The sequence below is a fragment of the Pseudophryne corroboree genome, chromosome 5 (assembly GCF_028390025.1).
Source record: "Pseudophryne corroboree isolate aPseCor3 chromosome 5, aPseCor3.hap2, whole genome shotgun sequence".
NCBI lineage: Eukaryota > Metazoa > Chordata > Amphibia > Anura > Myobatrachidae > Pseudophryne > Pseudophryne corroboree.
The window spans coordinates 656088203-656115114 of NC_086448.1; the positions used below are offsets into that span (position 1 = coordinate 656088203).

Consider the following 26912-nt stretch of genomic DNA (forward strand, 5'->3'; position numbering starts at 1 on the left):
CAGACACAATTTTATTTAGGTCTTCCCAGAACATAATGTTTCCAGTGAAAAGGAGGACTTCCAAGGTCTTCTTGGAGTCCAGGTCCACTTTCTACGACCTCAACCACATAATGCGGCGTGCGAGGACAGGCGTAGCCGACGCCTTGATCGCCAACATTCCTGCATCAGAGGACGCTTCTTGGATATAAGAAGCGGTGGTATGAGACAGTTATTGTCTGGCATTGTCAGTGATATCCTCAGGTAGCTCCTACTCTAGCGCCTAAACCCATGCCTCAATACCTTTTGTGGCCCAAGAGGCAGCTATAGTGGGTCTATGAACAGCTCCTGTAAAGGAGTAAATAGATTTCAGGCATCCCTCAATGCGCTTATCTGTCTGTTCCTTCAGTGAGGTGACACTGGTGACAGGCAGAGTCGATGACACCACGAGGCAGGTGACATGAGAGTCCACCAGTGGTGGAGTCTTCCATTTGGTACATAACTCTGCAGGGAGAAGATGACAAGCCAAAGCTCTTTTTGGGACAGGGAATTTCTGCCCTGGGTTAGACCAGGGTTCCCGTCTGATGTCCACTAAATGATCAGAATGGGGTAAAACAGTTTTAACCACTTTCTGCTGTTTAAACTTGTCAGGTTTCTTTGCCACCGTAGTGGAATCCTACTCATCAGTGATTTGGAGAATATGCTTAATAGCCATTATCAGGATTGGGACATATACCATTAAGGGAGCATCCTCATCTGCAACACAGAAGTCAGTGTCACACAGGACCGTATGCGCCCCCTTCTCGTCAAAGGAGACCTCAGAGAGGTTTGTAGGCTGAGAGGAAGAAGCAGCCCGCTTAGATGAACCAGGGACATGTGTGTGACCCGAGGCAGTTTTCTGTCTAATCAGACACTGATTTAGTTGTAGCAGTTGGTTAAACATAGTTTCCGTGCAAGGAGGGTTTACTATGGGGACAAATTGTGGGGGTAATGCTACAGGCTGCCCATGGTGGCTTCTAAGTGCAGGGGCAGTGGACTAACTGGGAGGCGCATGACAAGCAGTGCAGAGACCATTATGTATTAATTCCTTCTCTGATATATCCACGGAGCATGCTCTGCATGTTGCAGGAGTTTCCACAGATTTGCTGTCCTTTTTGTTAGACATTGCACAGTGTAAACAATTGGACTTGCACACTACGATATATTACCAGACAAATAACAATAATCCGTGGAATAAACAGATAAGGTATAGCGTGACTGTGACACAGATGTAATATACTTATATATGGATAAACACTGTGTGCAAATATATTACTTGAACCAGACGCACCTAGATCAGGGTATAGAATATAGTGATAGTTATAGCTGGGAAACACTGAAAGTGAAACCACACAGCAGTACAGGCACACACAGTCACATGCAATGCAAAATTTATATCACAGTAAAGCTGCACTGGACTACTATATCACTGCATGGTTTAAGGACGGAGGATATAGCAGACTACTCATACAATATAATCTGCAATATGTACACAATTTTTCAACTGAAGCTGTCTCAAACACTGGCAGGATACTTAAGTGTAATGTAAATACACGGCGCTTTGTACAGGTGGCTTTACATGGGAGACTTTGCCCAGCAATCCCGGAGACCTGCTGCTGCTATGCTTGTAAAATGGTGCCCAGCGTATCTGTGAGGGAATGAGGGATATCTCCTGCAGCTCCAGGGTGGAAAATCTGCAGGAGATGGCGCCCTCAGCCGGGGAGGGGCTACAGGTCAAGCGCCGCCTCCCCTATGCTGGTCTTCCATCCAAGGTACTATAGAGTCTTATTAAATGGGGTGTTAGTACACCCGACCTGTGCTCCTATTGCCCTGGTGGTCTAGTGTGGTCCCTAACCAATGACAGTGTCGACCGCAAGCACCGCGCCCCATTTCCCTAGGCCACAGACGGAATGCAATTCTGTAGCGGGTCCCGCAAGGAGACCCTCTTACCTGCATCCCGGTAGCAGCCACGCGATCCTGGAGGACGGTCCGGAGAATGTGCCTACATCCGCGGGCGTCTCTGCCGCAAGTACCCGGGAACCAGATCAACGGGAGTATGCGGTGCCGCTGTGGAGGTAATGGAGTTGCAGCACAGAAGTCAATCTGACTTGTAGTGCTGTCAGCCCAGAGAAAAAAAGTCAAATTTCTGTCAAAAATTAAAAGCTTTCAGGGCTGCCAGCGCAGCCCTCCTGTTTAGTGACCTGTTGCTGCAGGCACCAACTTCAAAACTGAGCTCACAGTGCCTGGAGGCGGGGTTACAGAGGAGGTCCCTGGGACAGCTAAAGCTTTGCCGGTTGGTGCCTCTGGATCCAGATCCACTCTACACCCCAATGTTTCCTGTGGAAACCTGTGTACCCTGCTGCAGAAACTGATTTTAACTAGTGTTATTGATATGGGGCCTAATTCAGACCTGATCGCTAGCAAGCGATTTTTGCACTGATGCGATCAGATAGTCACCGCCTTCAGGGGGAGTGTATTTTTAGCTGTGCAAGTGTGCGAACGCATGTGTAGCAGAGCTGTACAAACAGATTTTGTGCAGTCTCTGCACATCCCAGGACTTAGCCGCTGCGATCACATCAGCTTGTCCGGAACCGGAATGGACGCCAGGAACCCTCCCTGCAAATGCATGGATACGCCTGTGTTTTTCCAGACACTACCTGAAAACGGTCAGTTGACACCCACTAACGCCTTCTTCCTGTCAATCTCCTTGCGATCGCCCGTGCATATGGATCCGTCGTACAAACCCATCGCTGAGCAGCGATCCGCTTTGTACCTGTGCGAAGCGCCTGTGCATTGCAGTGCATACGCATACACAGTTTGGATCTGATCGCCCGCTGTGCGAAAACGCACAGCAGCGATCAGGTCTGAATTACCCCCATGGTTTTATTTGCTGTTTCTGTGTATGATATACTAATAAATATGTTTGTGATATTCAAGCACTTATAATTCATTACTGTTTGTGCTTCTATTGGTGGTATAATTAATCACCATAATTTTAGATTTTTCAATATCAGTAGACAGTTTTCTCGATCCACTGTAACTACTACTTATGAAAATCTCATAGCAAGCCACTTATTAGTTTGTCAAACTTGAGGCAAGGTAAACTTTTACTATTTACAGATTATAACATCACTTCTTTCTGTTTTCTTATGTGACTTCATTAAACAGCCCTTCTAGTCACACCGTGGCGTGGCATGACTCTGTAGCGGTGGACGTCTTTTACCATTTAAATGCGTCTAAGTTGCATTCTTATGCGAATAGGATGCACAAGCAGCTTATGCTGATTAAAATAATATTGGCATGCCTATATTCTGTGTGTCACTGCAGCTGTATCTGCATACGAAACGCTACGTTAAAGTGTTTTCTGGAAATCATTGTAATGTAGCATTTCATATGCAGATACAGCTGTGGTCGCACACAGAATATAGGTATGCCACCTATCATTTTAATTATAAGCTGATTGTGCATCCTAGTCACATAGCGATGTGACTAAGACGCATTTCCAGCAAAAAAAGACGTCCGACATTAGCAGTGCTGCCGGCTGACTCACACAAGGAATCTCCTTGCTGTATGGCGTATTGAGGCAAGATGTATTACGACACATCTGTATTGATGCATTAACACAAAATAGTAATTTAAAGCCTTCAGTGTATTTAAATATTTTTTCCCCCCCAAAATAGCCTTAATATTGTCTCCCTTCTTCATTAAATCAAAACGGAGAAGTGTGAATGTGCAGATAAGCATCCCTGGTGGTCAAGTGCCCATGAACATAAAAATGAGGCTTTTTAGCCTAGAAAGCTTTGGTGCCCACCAGCAAATGTAATTGTCAAACATAATCCATTAAAGCTAATGGGCAGTAAAATATTCCCAGGTAATGTTAATGAAAAAAAGTTTAGGCTAGATGGGGAAAAAAAAAACCTGAAAAATTTCAGTTATTTGAAAATTTAAAAAAAATAGTATTTTAATTACCTTCTGGTAAATCATTTTCTCTTAGTCCATAAGGGATATTGGGGAGACTTAGGACCTAATTCAGACCCGGTCGCACGCAGGCTATTTTTTGCACTGCTGCGACCAGGTAATCGCCGCCTACAGGGGAGGGGGTAAACGCTTTGTAGGGGTGAGATCGGCTGTGCAGTGAGCTGCACAAACAAAAGTTTTTGTAGTTTCTGCACAGCCCAGGACTTACTCAGCCGCTGCGACGATCCGGACAGGTGGTGATGTCAGGAATTCTCCTCCGGAACGGCTGGGCACGCCTGTGTTTTTACCGACACTCCCAGAAAACGGTGAGTTGCCGCTCACGAACGCCTTTTGCCTGTCAATCTTCTTGCAATCACCGGTGTGATCGATTTCTTCGCTGCCCGGAGATGGCCGTCACCCGACGCGCCTGCGCTGGTGTACTTTAAATTTCTTCACTGGATGTGCTGGCTCCTCCCCTCTATGCCCCCTCCCACAGGCAATTGTAGGTAAAACAGTGCCCGAAGGAGAAAGGACATACATGAGAGAATGAACATAACAACGAGTGAAGAGATTTATACACCAGCACACCACTAACAAAAAACAACCAGCAATGGCTGGTAACCAAACAGCAACAGCTGAACAGGGATCCATAGAAAAGACAACCTGCAGAAAAGTCAACGCACGGAGGTGGGCTCCCAAAATCCCTTATGGACTATGAGAAAAGGATCGGTAGGTAATTAGGGGAATTTAGTACGATGGGGACAACCCAAAGCTTCCAGAACGGGCGGGAATGTGTGGAGACTACTGCAGCACCGCCTGCCCAAACTAGGTATCCTCTTTGGCCAGAGTATCAAACCTGTACAACACAAAGGTGTTCTTCCCCTACCAGGTAGCAGCTCGGCATAGTTGCAAGGCCGAGACTCCACGGGCAACCGCCCAGGAAGACCCCACTGATCTCGTAGAGTGGGCCTTCAGAGACTGTGGAGCAGGTAAGGCCGCCGACACATAGGCCTGTTGGATAGTAAGCCTAACCCAACGAGCAATAGACTGCTTTGAAGCAGGGCAACCCTTTTTCTGTACATCATAAAGCACAAACAAAGAATCCATCTTTCTGATCCGAGCCGTTCTTTTGACATACACCTTCAAGGCTCGCACCGCATCCAATGCCTCCGGAGGAGCATAAGTACCAGAACCTGACGGAACCACAATAGGTTGTCTTCTACCGTCATCAGAGGTTCAAACCAGAAGGACCGTAGAAATTCAAATCCCAGGGTGCTATGGGCGGCACAAAAGGAGGTTGTATGTGAAGTATCCCTTGCAAGAAGGTCTGAACTTCTGGCAACAGTACCAATTTCTTTTGGAAGAAGATGAAGAGAGCTAAAATCTGGACCTTAATGGAAGCCACATGTAAGCCCTTATCCACACCAGCCTGCAGTAAATGGAGGAAACACCCCAAGTGGAACTCCGCAGGTGGATATGTGCGCCCCTCGCACCAAGAGACATATCGCCTCCAGATATGATAGTGTTTTAACGTCACAGGCTTCCTGGCCAGCAACATGGTAGCAATGACCTTTCTGGAAAGGCCCTTGTGAGCTAGGTTGTTCCGCTCAACCTCCATGCCGTCAAATGAAGTCGCCGTAAGTCCTGGTACACGAACGGTCCATGTTGAAGAAGATCTCTTCTAAGTGGTAGAGGCCAAGGATCTTCGATGGACATATCCAGAAGATCCACATACCAAGCCCTCAGAGGCCAATCCGGGGCAATCAGAATTGCCTGGACTCCTTGATTCCTGATTCACTTGAGCACCCATGGGAGCAATGGAATCGGAGGAAACAGGTAGACCAGTCGCTAATGCCACGGTGATGTCAGGCCATCTACTGCCCTTGCCTGAGGGTCCAGAGGCATTTTAACCACAGCTTGGTGGACGAGTGGGGATGTTGCAGCTTGGGGGGCGGGGCCTCGGACTGTCACTGGAGACTGTAGTAGAAGATTTTTCTCTCTTTCTTTTTACTGTAGCAAAACAATGTTCAAATTCTGTGTGCCTATTTGGACAGTGGGCTTGGAGCTGCAGCTCCATCAGCCCCATTGTTAATCCGACCCTGACCATCCTCCTATATATCTTCATCTGAATCAGAGAATAGAGCAGGTAAACCACGCTTTTGTGGTCCTGAGTTAGAGAGGGAGGGCTGTGTAACATCTGCCCTGGCAGCTAGGTCTGCAACAGCCTGCTGTAGTAGCTGAGTCTTTTGAGCATAAGCAGTGAGTTGTGATGACATATCAGACATCATAGTTTTAATGGCACCAGGAAGGCTCTTGACCCTCTCCCCCAGACTCCTCACTGAGTTGTGAAGATTGGCTGCATTGTTCACATGATACATAATCAGATGGTAAGAAAGAGAATCATATACTGCATAGTTTGTGTTTACCCATGTTCACAGTTCAGCACAATTACATACACACAAACAAGTAATAACTTAGCAAGCCTGCCCTTACTGTATGTGAGAGAGAGAGAGAGAGAGAGAGAGAGAAGACCAGCACACCCCAGCTACACAGCCCCAGTGAGGCTGTAAGTTGTTATATTACAGTGAAACATCTGATTACTGCCCTTTATAAGACACAGATTGTGTACAATAGCGGCTCTCCTCCTTTGCTACACCCTGTACCAGTTTTCTAGCGGTTTCTAAGTGTCAGGAGGAGCTGTGTGTGTTTGCCTGCTGCTGTAAGCAGTGGAAGGTGCCAAAATACCACTGGTTCCGCTCTGAGGTAGCTCTGTCACCCCCAACGGCGCTTGAGCTAGTGTTTTTTTATACTGGCAATGTCTCCCAAATAGCTTAAAAACATCACACAAGTGCTACTTTAAGCCACCGCTACCCAGTGTACACAGGGGGCTATAGCGGGTCCCACAAAGGAGGGTCTCGTATGTCTCCCCTGCGTGTCAGCCACACTTTGAACCGGGGGACCCCCCCTAGCGGGGCCACTGGTTTGTACTCGCCACTGTCGTCATCTTCAGGCTATTTTAAGGGGTGTGCAGCGTGCTGCGATTGCGCAGCTAAGGCGCAGTGCCCCGCTGTACAAACAACCTCTCAGGACGTTGGTCCTGCAGCGGGGAAGCGGCACTGACACCTCACAGGGCTGGTGACCGCCCCCCCTAACTCCCATGGTGCAGGTATGCTGTTGCCAAACAGCATACTGAAATTAATAAAGATTGAAAAGAAACTGAAGAAAACTCTCTGGAGCTGCAGAGATGTGCATCCTCTCCTGAGGGCACTTTTTTCTAAACTGCCTGTGGGGGGGGGGGCATAGTGGGGAGGAGCCAGCACACCCAGTGAAGAAATTTCAAGTGCACCGGCTCCTTTGGACCCCGTCTATACCCCAAATCTCCCCAATATCCCTTATGGATGCTAGAGAAAAATTGGGGTATTCTAAAACTGTGGACCTGTAGTGTACAGTATATGTAAATTTATGAATATGTACATTTCAAAAATTATATTATCTCGCCAAGTGTCTTACTCATTTCATCTAGTAAAAAATGTCTGCACATTGCTATAACTCTATTATATTCGATTGAGCTATTGAGAGATAGGATGTCAAACATGACTTTGTGAGAACCATGAGTCAATAATGGAAATAATTATCCTACTGAGATAATTAACTATATTTTGTTCAGACAGTAACATACAGTACTGTGTTACTTTTGTAAAGCTTTATATTACAAAATACTTCTGTATCAATTGTACTTTCCAAGAACAGTAGAAGTACAATAAATTATCACTAAGAAGTCTATATAGGTGGAGATTTATCAAAGCATGGAGAGAAATTAGGATTTTAAAATACCTACCGGTAAAATCCTTTTCTGGTAGTCCATAAGGGATATTGGGGACACAGTACGATGGGGTATAGGTGGGGTCCAAAGGAGCCAGTGCACTTTAAATTTCTTCCACTGGGTGTGCTGGCTCCTCCCCTCTATGACCCCTCCCACAGGCAGTTATAGTTAAAATAGTGCCCGAAGGAGAAATGACATACCTGAGAGAAGGAACATAACGAGACGTGTGGTGAGATTTACACACTAGCACCCAATAACACAACTAGGCCAGCAACAGCTGGCAACAGAAACAGCTGAACATGTAACATCTAACAGAGAACCTGCAGAAAGTCACTGCACAGAGGTGGGTGCCCAATATTCCTTATGGACTACGAGAAAAGGATTTACCGGTAGGTATTTAAAATCCTATTTTCTCTAGCATCCACAAGGGATATTGGGGACACATTAGTACGATGGGGATGTCCCAAAGCTTCCAGAATTGGCGGGAACGTGCGGAGACTACTGCAGCACCAACTGCCCACACTGGGTATCCTCTTTGGCGAGGGTATCAAACTTGTAGAACTTCACAAAGAGAACTTCACAAAGGTGTTCTTCCCCGACCAGGTAGCGGCCCGGCATAGTTGCAAGGCCGAAACTCCATGGGCAGCCGCCCAGGAAGAGCCCACCGATCTAGTAGAGTGAGCTTTTAGAGACTTAGGAGCAGGTAAGGCTGCCGAAACATAGGCCTGTTGGATAGTAAGTCAAATCCAACGAGCAATTGACTGCTTGGAAGCAGGGCAACCCTTTTTCTGTGCATCATAGAGCACAAAAAAGGAATCCGCTTTTCTGATCCAAGCCGTACGCTTGACGTATATCTTCAAGGCACGCACAGCATCCAATGTCTCTGGAGGAGCAGACGCATCAGAACAGGTCGGAATCACAATAGGTTGATTCAGATGAAACACCGAAACAACCTTCGGCAGGAACTGCTGTCTAGTCCGGAGCTCCGCTCTGTCCTCGTAAAAGACCAAGTACGGACTTTTATACAATAAGGCCCCCAATTCTGAGACACGTCTAGCAGAAGCCAGGGCCAGTAACATCACCGTCTTCCACGTGAGGTACTTGTCTTCTACAGTCATCAGAGGTTCAAACCAGGAGGACTGTAGAAATTTTAACACTACATCCAAATCCCAGGGTGCCGTAGGCGGCACAAAGGGAGGTTGTATGTGGAGTACTCCCTGCAAGAAGGTCTAAACTTCTGGCAACACTGCCAATTTCTTCTGAAAGAAAAAGGAGAGAGCTGAAATCTGGACTGTAATAGAACCCAGATGTAAGCCCTTCTCCACACCAGCCTGCAGGAAACGTCCCAAGTGAAACACTGCAGGCGGATACATGCGTTCCTCGCACCAAGAGACATATCTCCTCCAAATAGGATGATAGTGTTTTGACGTCACAGGTTTCTTGGCCTGAACCATGGTTGCAATAACCTTCGTGGAAAGGCCCTTGTGAGCTAGGATGTTCAGCTCAACCTCCATGCCGTCAAACAAAGACGCCATAAGTCCGGGTAGACAAACGGTCCTTGTTGAAGATCTCTTCTGAGTGGTAGAGGCCAAGGGTTTTTGACATACATGTCCAGAAGATACGCACACCATGCTCTCCAGGGCCATTCCGGGGCAAGCAGAATTGCTTGTACTCCTTGATGCCGGATCCTCTTGAGCACATTCGGGATCAACGGAATCGGAGGAAATATGTAGACCAGCCGGTAAGGCCAAGGCGACGTCAGTGCATCCACTGCGCAAGCCTGAGGGTCTTTGGTTCGCGAGCAATAGGAGCGAAGTTCCTTGTTGAGGCGAGACGCCATCAGGTCGATCTGGGGGCAACCCCAGTGGTCGATGATCAGCTGAAACACTTGAGGATGTAGGCCCCACTCCCCTGGATGGAGATCATGGCGACTCCGGAAGTCCACTTTTCAGTTGACTACTCCTGGAATGAAGATTGCGGACAGTGCCATTGCATTTAGTTCCACCCACAGGAGTATTCTTGATACTTCTCTCATGCAGGCCCTGCTTTTTGTCTCTCCTTGTCGATTGATGTATGCCACAGCCGTGGCGTTGTCCGACTGTACCTGGATTGCTTGATCCCGGAGCAGAAGGGAGGCCTGATTCAGGGCATTGTAGATAGCCCGAAGTTTCAGGATGTTGATCGGAAGTAGGGCCTCTTGGGCTGACCACCTTCCTTGGAACTGCACCACTTGGGTAACAGTTCCCCACCCTCACAGACTCACATCGGTCGTGAGGAGAATCTAATCCTGAACTCCAAAGCGTCGACCTTCTTGGAGATTGGAAGACTGCAGCCACCACTGGAGTGAAATCCTGGCCTGGGGTGACAGTTGAATCGTCCGGTGCATCTGAAGATGGGAACCGGACCACTTGTTCAGGATGTACAGTTGAAAGGGTCTGGCATGGAACCATCCATACTGAATGGCCTCTTACGAGGCTACCATCTTTCCCAATAATCTTATGCAAAGATGAATGGAAACTCTAGTCGGTCGGAGAACCATGCGAACCATTTCCTGGAGAGTTCTCACTTTGTCCTCTGGGAGGAACACTTTCTGCGCTACAGTATCCAGTAGCATTCCCAGAAACAGGAGCCGCTGAGATGGCTCCAGGTGGGACTTCTGAAAATTGAGGATCCACCCGTGGTTTGACAGAAGGTGTATAGTGCGATCCATATGGAGCAGTAGGAGCTCCCTGGAACTCGCCTTTATCAGGAAAACGTCCAGGTAAGGGACCACGTTGACCCCTGGACCCTGAGCTGGAACATCATTTACGCCATCAACTTAGTGAACACTCCCGGAGCTGTAGACTGGCCAAACAGTAATGCCTGGAACTGGTAGTGATCATTCAGCAGGGTGAATCTCAGATAAGAAAAAAAGAGAAGAAAGAATTCGAAATGCCCTATGGTGGTGCACACAGTCTTGTATTAAGATATAACTTTTATTGAATTATATGTTAAAACCAGCGAATATTAAAAGGAAAGTAGAATCGTGTAAATAGAAAAGAAATAGTGTTTAAAATAAAAGTGCTGCGCACTAGATGTCACCGGATTCGCTCATATATTGCTAGCAAAATCTATAGATGGTCACGAGTGTTTATAGTAACTTGAATCTCAGATAAGCCTGATGGGGAGGCCAAATTGGGATATGAAGGTAAGCGTCCTTGATATCCAGGGGTACTAGGAATTCCTGACGTTCCAGGCCTGCGATCACAGTTCTCAAAGATTCTATCTTGAATTTGAAAACCTTTAGGTAAGGATTCAAGGACTTCAGGTTCAGGAGTAATCTGGTTGTGAGACCAATGTTCTCTAACCACTGCTGCCTGGACGCAGCCTTTATCAGAAGGTCATCCAGGTAAGGAATGACGTTCACTCCCTGTTTGTGGAGTAGTATTATTATCTGCCATCACCTTGATGAACACCCTTGGTGCCGTGGAGAGACCGAATGGCAGGGCCTGAAACTGGTAGTGACAGTCCTGCAGTGCAAACCATAGATAAGCCTGATGAGGCAGCCAGATCGGAATGTGAAGGTACACGCATCCTTGATATCCAGAGACACTAGGAATTCCCCCTCTTCCAGACCTGAGATAACAGCTCTCAGAGACTCCATCTTTAACTTGAACACTAGTAATTATGGGTTCAATGATTTGAGATTCAGAATCAGTCTTACCGAACCGTCCGGTTTCGGAACTACAAACAAGCTGGAATAGTATCCCTTGTTTTGTAGATGAGGTGGAACTGGAACAATGACTTGAGTCTGTAACAGTTTTTGAATGGCTTCTTGTAAGGTTATTCTTACTTCTTGAGAAACTGTTATGCCTGATTTGAAGAATGTGTGAGGTGGGAGATCCTGGAACTCCAGCCTGTAGCCCTGGGATATAAGGTCTATGACCAAGGGATCCTGGAAAGATCTTGTCCAGATGTGACTGAAGAATTTTAGCCTTCTCCCACCTGCCTGTATCCCAGGCATCGCGGTCAACAGTCATGCGGAGGGTTTTGAGGAGGCAGAGCCTGAGCTCTGTTCCTGTAAACCAGCAGTCGCTGGTTTGCGTGGTTTACCTCTAGCAGCGGTAGAAAAACCTATGGCCTTGCCCCAAAACTTTGCAGTCCAAAAGGATTGTAAATTGGGTCCTGAGTAGGCCTTCCTAGCTGGCGAAGCTGCAGAAGGTAGATAGGTGGACTTACCAGCAGAAGCTCTCAAGATCCACTTGTTGAGTTTGTCGCCAAATAAGGCCTCACCTGTGAAAGGCAGGCCTTCCACACCTTTCTTGGAGTCCGCGTCAGCAGTCCACTGACGTAGCCGTAATCCCCTGCATGATGACACTGCCAAAGCTGTGGTGCGTGCATTAAGCAAACCAATCTCTTTAATGGCTTCAACCATAAAGTTTGCAGAGTCTTGTATCTGTTGCAGGAGTAAAACAATTTCCCCTTGAGGTAAGGTGTCTAACCCCTCAATTAAATTACCAGACCATTTAGCAATGGCTCGAGGAATCCACCCACATGCTATAGTGGGTCTTTGGGCCACTCCTGCAGCCGTATACAAAGATTTGAGTGTAGTCTCAATCTTACGATCAGCTGTATCCTTTAGGGAGGCTGCACCAGGAACAGGTAGTACTATTTTACGTGAGAGCCTGGAGACTGATGTATCAACTATCGGTGGATTATCCCATTTTTTCCTATCCTCAGGAGGAAAAGGAAACGATGATAATAACCGCCTAGGAATTTAAAATTTCTTATCTGGATTAACACACGGATCTTCAAACAGGGTATTTAATTCCTTTGACACAGGAAAAGTGACCGAGGATTTTTTCTTTATATTAAAGTAAGATTCCTCACACTCCTCTGTCACCAGGAATATTTAGAACTTCACCGATAGACTCTATGAGAGCCTCTACACCTTTCGACAGTGTACCCTCTATGTCCACCTCCCTTTCCTTCATTTCTGTCCTGTCATCATCAGAGTCGGAATGCAGGATATGTGCCAAAGTACGTTTTTGCGGACCAATGGTAGAGGACTGAGACGCTGGTCTGAGTACAGAGTCTTTTTGCATAAACTTAGCCATAGACTGTCTTAAGTAATGCGTCTCTTTCTCATTATGAGATAATTTAGTAGAGATGGTGGAAATCATCCGCCGAATGGAGTCCAGCCATGCTGGCTCAGCCCCAGTAGCCTGAGAAGGGATACTACACTGAGTACACACTAGTGAACCCCCTGGAGAAGAGGAACACTGTGCCTAACATGAACCAAACTCTTTGCCTGACATTCTGCAGCAGTAACAGCACACACACAGGAAAAGGTTAAATGCACAATTAACCCACAAAGAGCCCTTTCCGAAAGACACAGAGAGAGGATAGAATCAGCACACGGCACCCTTATCACTAAAGCCAAGCTTAGCCGAGTCGCAGACTAAGTACCTAGATTAGGGACTTAGTACACCAGTAAATAGCTCCCCCCTGCTATGACCCCCTGGTACCGCTGAGGTATGGAGGCTATCCGGAGGAGCTGCACATCCCTGCAGTCAGCGTCTGTGTTGCTGTAGTGAGGGAAAATGGTGCATGTGAGCTGCTGTATCCGCTCATAGTGAAGCCCCGCCCATACAATGGCGCGCAGTCTTCCCGCTCTACTTTATACTGGCTTAGTGTCTAAGTGCATAAAATGGAATAAGCCCCCTTTTAAGCCTGTATTGCCAGTCTGGGTACTGTGTACACAACAGTGTATTATGGGGTCATTCCGAGTTCATCGCTCGCTAGCTACTTTTAGCAGCCGTGCAAACGCATAGTCGCTGCCCACGTGGGAGTGTATTTTCGCTTTGCAAGTGTGGGAACGAGTGTGCAGCCGAGCGGGATGAAACTTTTTTTGCGGTTTCTGAGTAGCTTTGGACTTAATCAGCCCTTGCGATCACTTCAGTCTTTTTGATCCTGGAACGGACGTCAGACACCCGCCCTGCAAACACCTGGACACGCCTGCGGTTTTTACAAACACTCCCTGAAAACTGTCAGTTGACACCCAAAAATGCCCTCTTCCTGTCAATCTCCAGGCGATCAGCTGTGCGAATGGATTCTTCGTTAAATCCATCGCCCAGCAATGATTCGCTTTGTACCCGTACGACGCGTTTGCGCATTGCAGTGCATACGCAGTAGTAACCTGTTCGCTGCACTGCGAAAAACGGCAGCGAGCGATCAACTCGGAATGACCCCCTAAGTCTGTAGACTCATTCCGCCGCATTTTGAACCCGTGAGTCTCCGTACCCTAATGCCGCCATAATGGCCGGCGACACGCTAGCCGGGACGCCGGCATAGTACTCACCACTCTTCTTTCTGCTGGCTCTGTTAGGGGTGGCGGGCTCTGTTAGGGGTGGCGGCGTGTTGCGGGAATGCACGCTTGCCATGGTGGGGCTTGCGAATAGTTCCCTCAGGAGCTAGCGTCCTGTCAGCGGGGAACGGGACCATTAACCCTTAGTGGGATTGGGCCGTTCTCCCCCCTAAGTCCCACGAAGCAGGCAGGCTGGGATGTGACCGCCTCCTTCGGGAACATTTTCTAAATGGAGTCTGGTAGGAGGGGCATAGAGGGAGGAGCGAGCACACGTTATCAAAATTCTATAGTGCCCATAGCTCCAAGTGGACCCGTCTATACCCCATGGTACTAAATGGATTCCCAGTATCTGCTATGACGTAAGAGAAAAGGGTTTTTTGCCACCTTTACTTACCAACAAAAATGTAAACCTGTGCTTTCTGTAAAATTTTATGATTATTGATAATGTTATAGATAAAGTTATAGGGGTGACATGTGAGTATTCAATAATCTGACAAACTCGACAGGTTTGGCCCGTTCTCGATAATGCCAATCCGACTTTTTTTAAAGTCGGATTGACAGTGTCGGATGCGGGGCTAAAACCTGTCGGGTTTGACTGTGCTTCCAACAGTACACGTGGATTCCGACAATCCACGTGTTTTCCGACAAGTCAGGGATTTCCGACTTGTCGTTAAAAAAACAAGTCATTGAACAGGTTGGAACCCCTTCCAACCTAAAACTGTTGGAAACTGTCGTCTTTCCGACAAGATGGCAGTTTCCGACAAGAATTGATTACCCCCCATAGTCTATATTTCTTACATGAACTTTGTTCCATAAAACTACAGCTACTTTGGAAAGTACTCAAGTCAAAACACAACACTACAGTAACTATACATTGCAATACTTTAGAAGTAGCATGTGTATAGTAATACAGGTTGAGTATCCCATATCCAAATATTCCGAAATACGGAATATTCCGAAATACAGACTTTTTTGCGTGAGAGTGAGATAGTGAAACCTTTGTTTTTTGATGGCTCAATGTACACAAACTTTGTTTAATACACACAGTTATTAAAAATATTGTATTAAATGACCTTCAGGCTGTGTGTATAAGGTGTATATGAAACATAAATGAATTGTGTGAATGTAGATACACTTTGTTCAATGCACAAAGTTACAAAAATTATTGGCTAAAATTATCTTCTGGCTGTGTGTATAAGGTGTATATGTAACATAAATGCATTCTGTGCTTAGATTTAGGTCCCATCCCCATGATATCTCATTATGATATGCAATTATTCCAAAATACGGAAAAATCCGATATCCAAAATACCTCTGGTCCCAAGCATTTTGGATAAGGGATACTCACAACCTGTAGTATGAGCATCATGAAAAAAAGCATAATAATCAGGCTGTTTCAGTCTCACTAACATTACCTGTAATATCATTTCAGGATTGGACAACTGTTCCAGGGCTCGAATAAAATCTTGAACCAATCCGTATTTATCCAGTTTTCCCTGAATTCTAGGATGATAAAAATATCAGGTTTTGAGTTTGCACAAAAAATACAAAAATATTAATTATTAGAAGGAGACAGTAAAAAAATACTTTGTGCAAGTCCTGGTCATTAAATTGTGCATAAAATACATGGTGAGGCAAAAAAACCTCCCAGATTTTGAAGGTTAACACAAAAGGCATGGTCAGGGCTAGTCAACATTTTAGTACTTAGAGCGGTATCCTATTAGTGGAGATAAAACATTGGATGTGAAAAACGTCCACTTTTTTCCGATGTTTTCGCATATATTTTTTTTTTTTTTACACGCCATCTAATTAGGATTACCCGTAAAAAAAAAACAGTTTTCCTCCCAAAAACACACAGGTTCAATGAAACCTGTGTGTTTTCATGAGAAACAGCCCTGTTTTGGCTTTAAAATGGGGTTTCCAGGGATTTGGTTTTGGATTACCCGAGGCAGATAAAACAAAATCCCCAATAAGCAGCAGCAACACGTAGTGTCCCATGCCCACCGCAGCAGGCCGAGACTGCAGTGATGGCGCCGCGGCCCAGGAGTCGGCACTCAGCGATGGGACACATGGTAGGGTAGTGCCGTGACCCCCATCTCCCCCCGCCCCCAGTGGAGATTACATGACGGAGGAGCATTCAAGTAACAGGGAAGCTGAAGGTGCAGCGCTGCACCAGGAGCTTTCGGGAGCCGGCACCCGATGCAGTAACAGAAAAACCCTGATAAGCCGCAGCTAATGCAGGCTTAACTAAGCCAATAGGAAAACCCCTGGCCGATATCATTATCCGTGGTAATGTACTGTGCATGGACTACAATTTATTTTCAATTGGTTTTAAATATTTTATCATTTATTTGTGTATAGCCAACTTCCGTTCACTATTGGTTCTCGGGCAATATTTGTAAACGTCAGCTTTTAGACACATTTGTTATAAATTTCAATTAAGACTACAAGATTTGAATGGAAATAAAAAATAAATCACAAGTTGTGTTCAAGTGTACTGGCTTAATGTCGTGTACTGGCTGATGCAGTGTTTTGCGACAGATCTTCATAGCTCTGTACACCGAGTACAGAAATACAGAATAGTTGTAGAGTACATACATGGTTGAAAAATTCTTATGTTTATTCCAGCCTTTCTTGATCTGAAAAGCCTACACCTCTGCTGAAACTAGGGTTATAGATAACAGCTGGACAGGCATAGGACTACAAGTGAAGTTGAAACTACTACCCAACTTGTTTGTTTATTGCAACTAGGTGGGCCAATCCCGGGATCGGCGGGATCCCGGCCTAAAATTGGCCAGGATTCAATCCCGGGATTGGAGCTTTCAATCCCGGGGATTTCGGGATTGGCCACCAACCTATTTTTGGATATGTCTGGCAGCGTTGAGTGCCCACAGGACGTTCAGATGCTGCCCGGCTCCTTCTGCTCACCTCCCCCGGCTCCGGCGGTGAGATCCGGCGGCTGCGCAGCATGATCTGTGACTGCCGCAGCACCTCACCGCCGCACTGCCCACCCAGCCGCCAGAACACCTCGGAAGTGTCCCACCCCATTTGAATAAATGGCCCGGGATTGGCCACTCTAATTGCATCATCATCAGAGGGGTATGCTGGAGGAATCCTACTGGAAACCGATATTGTGGAGATGTTTACACTTACTGCATTACATGCTTCCACCATCCCGGTTTAAGCAGCAAGGGGAGTGGGGTGTTAGAGTTAGGCTGCGGGAAAGGAGGGTAGGGAATTAGGGGTAGTATACTTACCAAGTAGGTGTCGAGACCCTGAGCGCCGGGATGCCACTGTCGGCATTCTGACTGCTGGCATCCCAAGGACCAGATCCCGATACCATCTTGGTCGAAGTGAAATTATGAAGTGGGGGGATGGAAAACGTAAAGGGTGTACTGTTGCACACACCTTTGCGTCAGAAAATGGGGCATGTCCTTAAGAGTATAGGGGGCTCTGAGGCAAACTGGGGTGGTGATACACACAGGGATGATGAGGCACACAGGGGGAGGTAGTGGGCGACGAGGATGCTGAGAGTATCCATTTGTGACAGCAGGAATGTAGAGGGTGGCAGGGGGGAGCAGAGGGAGACATGAAGAGTCAGAAGGTGACAGCAGGAGGCTGAGTGTGACTGGGAAGGCTGAGGGTGTCAGTGGGTAACAGCTGGAGCTAGAGAAACCTGTGAATGCGGCAGACCATACCTCCAGTCCCGGGAGACGGACCAGAGGTGCTGACGTGCACCCAAGCCACGGCTGTGGACTGCACTAAACCAACAGGGCATACTGTATGTTACTGGCGCTGGGGATAATATTAATAAGACCAATGAACTGGTGGTTAAAGTCAGCATAGGGAGGTCAGCACTCCCCAGCGGCACCACCCCCAGCCCAGAGAGTCATTCCGCTGAGGTCTTCCCGCCCTGAACTGCTCCTCCTCCACCTTCTTCCCACTGTGAGACACTTAGCAGCCAGTTTCAGCACTGCAAGTCTCCAGGAACGCTGGGTCCAGTGTCCCTGTATACCCCTCCCAGGAGTAAGGTTATACACAGTGCTATTTCCTACCAACCACTGCGGTTAAATAGTTGAACTTCGTGCCCATTGCAGTTAAGTTGTGATTTCTGCATTGTATGTAACTTATGCTAGTTCTGCGGTCTGCTTTTTCTCTCTGTCAGATATATACCTTTCCCTATTTCTCTCTGTAACCCTAAGATACTTAATGTATACAGGGTTCTCTTTCTCTGTGCTCCACATTACACTGTATTTGTGGTGACATATTGTCACATACTTTTGTGTTACACACCGCACATTGCCATATCATGTGTTCATCTCTCCCTGCAGCTATATCTAGCAAAGGCAAGGGAACAAAACAATCTCTGGTCCCTAGACTGGTGTCTTGTAGGAACCTGTTCTGCAGGTTTATCTCCAAAGGATGTGTTGCAAGATGGTCAGTGTGCCTCTTGTTATTCACCACCTGGCCAGTCAGCGCCTCCAGCTCCAGCACAAGAGCCTCCTGGGTTTCTTTTTCCAAAATGCTGGCAAAAATTGATGACCACATTGCAGTTCTGGTCCTAGCTCACCCTATGGGATTGCCACACCAGTTACCACAACAGGTACATCCAGCTATAATCGGTCCCACCTGTCTCTCATCCATTGATGGACATGTTCTCTGCCTCTGTGCAGAGTCTAGCGACCTCTTCTGCTATCCTTTCACCATATGTTGCAGGGACAAGGACCCTTGCCTACCTCTACTGCCACAAAGCGTACTGTGCCATCCTCACAGTCTACGCCACAGTCAGATTCTGAGGAATCATCTGGTGAGGTACTGGTCCATCTGATGCTAACTCCCCCTCTGGGGAGGAAGACGTTTAATCTAAATTGAATGTAGCTGCTTTAGTGAGGCCAGTTAAATTCACTCTTCAATTAGAAAATGAAGAACTAGCACCTTAAGCAAAAGACCCTCTGTGTAAACGCCAGCAGGTAGTGGTAGCGGAATTCCTTCACCCAGATCACCTTACTGATGTCATAGGCGAAGCGTGGAAGGCTCCTAGCAAAAAATTCCATGTCCCTAAAAGGCTCAGTTCTTTTTACTTTCTTTCAGCTACTGATTGGATTGTACATAGTGGGAACAACCCCCTGCCCCCCCAACAGTGGATTCTGATGTGACACATTTGGCAACCAGCTCGACTTTAACTATCCCTACAGCATATTTCCCGAAGGAGGTGCCGGATAGACAGTTGGATGCGTGTCTTAAATTTTTTATACGGTCTTACTGGCGCTACTTTTAGCATGGCTACGGCTACAGCCTGGGTGGCTAAGGCTATAGAAAGCTGGGTAGATGCCCTAAAAAACAGTTTCCCCTCAGGCGCTCCTCAGGAACAATTGTCATACATTGCTAACATCAGAGATGCAGCTTTTTATATTGGAGAAGCGGATCTGGATACTGCCCTCCATACCTATCCTCCAAGGCTTCGGCTACCTCAGTTGTGGCCCGCAGCATTGTTTGGCTTTGCTTATGGAAGGCTGACTCAGACTCCAAGATGGTCCTGGAAGCACAACCTTATGCTGGGGAATTTCTCTTTGGCACGGAATTGGACAAAAGTGTCACTAACTTGGCAGCCTCTAAAACGGTTTGCCTGCCCTCAGCCTCCATACGGACATTTAGATGTCCCACTTGGGGTGGTTGCAAACCTGCAACCTGGAGAAGGGTCGTCCATTCTAGACTGGGTTCTCCTCACCACAGATGCCAGCCTCCACAGGAGAGCCGTCACCAGAAGTCACACCTTTCAAGGCCGTTGGACCTTAGCTGAAAGTAGTCTCCCAATCAACATTCTGGAACTTCAAGCTATATACTGAGAACTCACTCTTGGCTCAGGACCTTTTTCAAGGTTATCCTGTCCAAGTCCAGTCAGACGTTATTATTCTCCCGTTCGGTAGTTCAAACTATGCCCAGAGCGCAGAAGCTAACTTCAGCTCGTATATGTTACTGCATCTGGCATTCTTACTTCCAATGGTGTGCTCAGCATCACTTGTATCCTCTGGTGTTTCAGATTTTTAGAATCCTTGCCATTATCCAGACGGGCCTTGACATAGGTCTCCGCCATGTTTTCTTAAGGTGCAAGCCTCAGCTCTGTCTGTCTAGTTTCAAAGAAGAACTGCTCAGTTGCTGGACGTGTGTACCTTCTTTCAGGGGGTACTCCTGATTCAACCTAGTTTTGTCCTCCACTGGCTCCTTGGGGTTTGTCTTTGGTTCTTTGTGCAATGCAGCAGTCTCCATTTGAACTATTGGACTCTGTTGCCCTTAAATGGTTAACTATGAAGACTCTTTTTTTTCTTTTGCAATCGCCTCAGCATGCAGGGTGTCTGACTTGGGAGCCCTTTCATGTTGCTCGCCATTTTTGATCTTCTATCATGACACAGTAGTCCCACGGACCAAACAGGGCTACCTCCCCACGGTGGTATCCAGTTTCAACAAAGAAATTGTTGTCCCGGCCTTCCACTCACCACGCCTCTCTGCCAGAGAGGTCTCTTTGGATGTGGTCCACGTTCTGTGAATCTATGTGGACTGTACTAGTTCCCTCAGAAAAACAGATTAATACTTTGTTCTCTATGGATTCCACAAACCAGGCTGGCCAGCTAAAAAACAGACTTTGGCTCACTGGCTTCGCGTGACCATCTCACAGGCTTACACACAAGCTAATCCACCTGTTCTGGATACAGTCTCTGCTCACTCTACTCGATCTGTGGGACCTTCGTGGGCAGCCGGTGGTGGCGCCACTGCTGAACAACTGTGCAAGGCAGTCATGTGGTCTTCTGTCGACACGTTTCTATGGTTATATGCCTTTGATACGTTTTGCCTCTCAAGATGCTTCCTTTGGAAGTAACGTTCTCTGCTTAGGAGCATTTCCTCAATATTTTAACTGCTTTAGGACATCTCCAAAGTCATCCCCAGTTCCCGTTTACTGGTTCTGAGAGTGTGTTTTCTGTGTGTACCATCCTTTCGTCTCTCCTATCCAGCACCTGATTTGGCCCTGTTAACTAAAAATGAGAAGCCTGAGATGTGGGCGGGGTATGAGGTAGAAGGACCAGCGCAGATTGGGAGCTTGAAAAGCTAAACTGTTCAGAGCCTGACACTGGTCTCCACCATCATACTGCAAGGTGGCAGGCATCCAACATCACAATCTCATCCTCAGAATAAAAACCCAAGAAGAAGTTGCCCTCCACAGGCTGCAGTTCGACCGTGGTATGTGGTAAGCAAATTTAAATATATTTGTCACCCACTGCCTGCCACACTCTGCCAGTCACCCACTTGCTGTCCCCATCACCCTCTGCCTCTACTGTCACCCTCTGAATATTCCAATCACCCTCTTATGGTCACTCTCTACCTTGCACTGTCACCTTCTGCCTCTCCCCGTCACCCACTGCCTAATCATGTCGCCCTCTCCTCATCACTCTCTGCCTCTCCCAGTCACTTTCTAACTCTCCCTGACACTCTCTACTTGGTCCCGTCACCCACTGCCTCTCCCTGTCACCCTCAGCTTCTCCTCTTCACCCTCTACCTCACTCTGTCACCCACTGCTGCGTAGCATATTATTAACTTGGGTGGGGCGGAGTAGAGGTGCCCAAAGGATAGTTTTCATCTGGGCCCACCACTCACAAGTTCTGCACTGATATATATATTATATATATTTATATAGTGTATTCTGCTATATGGATTTATTATGTTAAACCAATATGTATTATGTTAAACAACAAAAGTATCAATGGTAATTGTTATGATACTGTTATAAATTGTTAGTGTTAAATAAGGACCTCATTTATGCAATGTTTATACTTTAGGCACAATGGTGGAAGAATTGTAGTAAGAACTGCCTATCAATACAAAGTTGTAACTTTGTATTGCTAGACAGTGTTTGCTATCATTAAGAAACACTTCATTCTTGCTCTGTGACAGCCCAATAAGATAGCTGTAAGATTATATTTTTCATCTGTTTATCTGGTATGTATATCTTTAATCATCTGTTGTATATAGTTTCATATAATCATTTAAAGTATGACATTGCTATATGTGATCCGGTCGGGATTCAAGCAGTCAAAATACAGACGCCGGGATCCCTACACTGGTTGAAATGCTGGCGCCGGCATCCCAATAAAGAGCATCATCTCTGCGTCTGGACGACCGCTGGGATCCAGAATGAGCGTGGACCGGGACGCCAGGCAGATGGGATGGTTAGGATTAGGCTGAGGGAAAGGGAGGGTTAAACTTAGGCACCCCCGGGGAAGGATAGTTGTAGGCTGCGGGAAGGGGGTTTAGGCACCATTGGGGGTGTGAGGTTTAGGCTGCAGGGAGGGAGGGTCAAGGGCATTGGGGTAAGGTAACTATACTTAACTTGCCCATGTCGGGATTCTATACATCTGGATGCCACAGTCAGTCTTCTGACCACCGGCATCCTCACCGCCAGCATTTCCTGCTCAGCTCTTTTATGTAACCCCTTTTTTTTATATCAAATATTTTTTTAATGTGGTATTCGATGATTTATAGGAACAGCACAATTGTAATGGAATCATAAAGTTACAATGAACCTGTGAAAGAATCCACATTCTTTATCGCACCTTGGATGAAGGTGTGATAAAATGAAGAGGAGCACAAAAATTTCAGAAACGCCTCCTGATGGCAATTACGTGGATCTTCATCATCCAATTACCAGTTTTCCATTGGTTTTGTTTTTTTCATTTTTGTAATAAAACAATTGTATGTATTAAACTCAATAAAAATTAGAAACATGTTTAAGAAAGCAAAGGAAACAAGGAAGGGGGAAAGAAGGGAGGAGAGATTAACAAGAAAATAGGAATTTACTACCTACCGGTAACTCCTTTTCTCATAGGGGATACTGCGATGGTCTAGTATCATGTGGTATATATGGGGTCCATTGGAAAGTCTAGGAAAACTGTGCCCGAGGAGACAGACATACTTTGAGAGGAATAAAATAGACAAGAAAGTGGTGAGAAACGAACCAGCACACAACACACAAGAGGATAGCAGCGCTAACCACAACTAGAACATAGGGACAGCAACAGCAGACCCAAACAAGAACAAAACTTGCACAAAAATGAAGCACAGAGGCGGGCTCCCAGTATCCCCTACGGACAACGAGAAAAGGAATTACCGGTAGGTATGAAATTTCTATTTTCTATAACGTCCTAGGGGATACTGGGATGGTCTAGTATAATGGGGAAGTCCCAAAGCTCCCAGACCGGGTGGGAGAGTGCTGAGACCCCTGCAAAAATGATTGACCAAACTAAGTCCTCAGTAGCCAAGGTATCGAACTTAGAAAACTTAAAGAACGTGTTGGAATATGACCAAGTAGCAGCTTGGCATAACTGCAAAGCTGAGACACCCTTGGCAGCCACCCAGGAAGAACCACCAACCGCGTGGAGTGGGCCTGAACAGACATCGGCAGCGGCAAAGCCACCGATGAGTAAGTCTGTTGGATCGTAAGCCTGATCCAATGCACAAGTGACTGCTTTGAAGCAGGACAAACAATCTTGGCAGCGTCAGAGAACAAAAAGCGAATCCGATTTCCAGTGACGAGCCATTCTCTTGACATAAACCTTCAAAGCCCGAGCCATGTCCAGGGACTTTGGCATAACAGATGTTTCAGACACCACAGGAACCACTATCGGTTGGTTGATGTGAAACGCCGACAACACCGTAGGCAGCTCTGCCCTATCCTCGTGAAAACAGGATTTTGATTACCTACCGGTAAATCCTATTCTTGTAGTCCGTAGAGGATAATGGGGTCCACATTAGAACCATGGGGTATACACAGGTCCAATAGGAGCCACTGGCACTTTAAGAGTTTGAGTGTGTGGGCTGGCCCCTCCCTCTATGCCTCTCCTACCAGACTCAGTCTAGAAACTGTGCCCGAGGAGACGGACATCTTCGAGAGAAGGATTATACACAGATAGTGGCGAGATTCACATCAGCTCACACACAAAGCAACCCAAGCTAACTATCTTGAAACATCAGCAATGGCCGAACAGGATTACTTACCAAGTAACAAAACTGTACTTACCAAGAACGAAGCAGTACTGAACTAAATAACCACTGCAGGATAACGAAGCACTGGGCAGGCGGCTCAGCATCCTCTACGGACTACGAGAAAAGGATTTACCGGTAGGTAATTAAAATCCTATTTTCTCTTACGTCCTAGACGATGCTGGGGTCCACATTAGAACCATGGGGATGTACCAAAGCTCCCAGAATGGGGGGAGAGCGCGGAGGCTCCTGCAGAACTGCTTGACCAAACTTTAGGTCCTCAGAGGCCAAAGCATCGGACTTGTAGAACTTTGCAAACGTGTTTGACCCCAAGTAGCCGCTCGGCAGAGTAGTAATGCCGAGACACCCCGGGCAGCCACTCAGGAAGAGCCCACCATACAAGTAGAGTAGGCCTTAACAGAAGTAGGGCACGGCAAGCCTGCCGTAGAATACGCATGCTGGCTAGTGAACATAATCCAGCGAGAGATTATCTGCTTAGAAGCAGGACACTCAATTTTCTTGGGATCATACAGTCCGATTTTCTGTGACGAGCAGTCCTCCTCACATAGATCTATAGAGCCCTTACAACATCTAAGGACTTTGATGAAATTGAGGAGTCAGTCGCAACTGGCACCACAATAAGTTGGTTGATATGAAATGCTGACACAACCTTCGGAAGAAACTGTTGACGTGTCCGAAACTCAGCTCAATCTTCATGGAAGATCAAGTATGGGCTTTTACATGACAAAGCCCCCAACTCCGACACACGTCTAGGAGAAGCTAAGGCCAACAAAGTCACAGCCTTCCACGTGAAAAACTTCACTTCAACCTCCTGTAGAGGTTCAAACCAGTCCGACTGGAGGAACTGCAACATCACATTAAGATCCCAGGGCGCCGTAGGCGGTACAAAGGGAGGTTGGATGTGCAGAACTCCCTTCAAAAAAAGTCTGAACCTCAGGGAGTGCAGCCAACTGTTTCTAGAAGAAAATGGATAGGGTCGAAATTTGGACCTTTATGGATCCTAACCTCAGGCCCATATCCACACCTGCTTGCAGGAAGAGGAGAAAACGTTCCAGTTGAAACTGCACCGTAGGAAACTTCTTGGACTCACACCAATATACATAATTTTTCCAAATACGATGGTAATATTTAGACGTTACTCCTTTCCTAGCCTGTATCAGGGTAGGAATAACCTTGTTCGGAATGCCCTTCCGAGCTAGTATTTGGCGTTCAACCTCCATGCCGTCAAACGTATCCGTGGTAAGTCTTGATAGGCGAACGGCCCCTGCTACAGCAGGTCCTCCCAAAGAGGAAGAGGCTTCAGCTCTTCTAGCAGTAGATCCGCGTACCAAGCCCTTCTAGGCCAGTCCGGAGCAATGAGGATTGCCTGAATTCTTGTTCTTATGAGTTTGAGAACTCTTGGAATGAGTGGAAGTGGAGGAAACACGTACACCGACTGGAACACCCACGGAGTCACTAGGGCATCCACGCCACTGCTTGTGGGTCCCTCGACCTGAAACAATACCGCAGAGGCTTCTTGTTGAGACGAGAGGCCATCATGTCGATCTGGGGTATGCCCCAAAGATCTGTTACCTCCTTGAACACCTCCGGATGGAGACCCTACTCCCCTAGATGGAGATCGTGTCTGCTGAGGAAGTCCGCTTCCCAGTTGTCTACTCCCGGAATGAAGATTGCTGACAGCGCCAACGCGTGTTTTTCTGCCCAGAAGATGATTCTCGTTACCTCTTACATTGCAGCTCTGCTCTTCGTTCCACTTTATGTAAGCCCCTGTCGTTACATTGTCAATGGCCCGATTTCTCAGAAGAGGGGCTGCTTGGAGAAGACCGTTGTAGACGGCTCTTAGTTCCAAAAAGTTTATCGGCAGGCCGGCTTCGAGACTTGACCACCTTCCTTGGAAAGTTTCCCCTTGAGTGACTGTGCCCCAGCCCCGGAGACTTGTATCCGTGGTTAGAAGGATCCAGTCCTGAATACCGAACCTGCGGCCCACCAAGAAGGTGAGGTAATTGCAGCCACCAGAAGAGTGAAATCCTGGCCTTTGGCAACAGACGTATTCTCTGGTGCATGTGTAGATGGGATCCCGACCACTTGTCCAGGAGATCCAGATGGAAAGGCCGAGCATTGAGCCTCATAAGAGGCCACCATCTTTCCCAGAAGGCGAATGCACTGATGAACCGACACCCGGGCTGGCTTCAGGACATCCCGGACCATTGTTTGTATCACCAACGTTTTTTCCTCCGGAAGAAACACCCTCTGCACTGCCATGTCGAGGATCAGTCTCAGAAAGGACAACCTCCTGGATGGTTTCAAATGTGATTTTGGGATATTCAGGATGCAACCATGTTCCCTGAGAAGCTTGGTCGTGAGAGCTATTGACCGTAACAGCTTCTCCTCAGATTATGCCTGTATCAGCAGTATCAGCAGATCGTCCAGATATGGAATTATGTTCACCACCTGCCTGCGGAGGAGAACCATCATTTCCGCCATCACCTTGGTGAATACCCTTGGTGCCGTGGAGAGGCGGAACAGCAATGCCTGGAACAGAAAATGACAGTCCAACAGTGCAAATCGGAGATGAGCTTGATGCGGTGGCCAAATTGGAATGTGGAGGTACGCATCCTTAATATCCAGGGATACCAGGAATTCTCCCACTTCCAGACCTGATATCACAGCCCTTAGAGACTCCATTTTGAACTTGACTCCCTCAGAAAGGGGTTTAGTGAA

At 47.0% G+C, this 26912-nt stretch overlaps 1 protein-coding gene across 1 annotated transcript in view; it reads right to left on the bottom strand.

Moving 5' to 3' along the window:
• PRKDC (protein kinase, DNA-activated, catalytic subunit) overlaps window positions 1-26912 on the bottom strand; it is an 836940-nt gene that overhangs the window by 94673 nt on the left and 715355 nt on the right. Inside the window, exon 75 of the mRNA XM_063923695.1 lies at window positions 15557-15644. Coding sequence (XP_063779765.1) covers window positions 15557-15644 — 88 coding nt within the window. The remainder of the gene's footprint in view (window positions 1-15556; window positions 15645-26912) is intronic.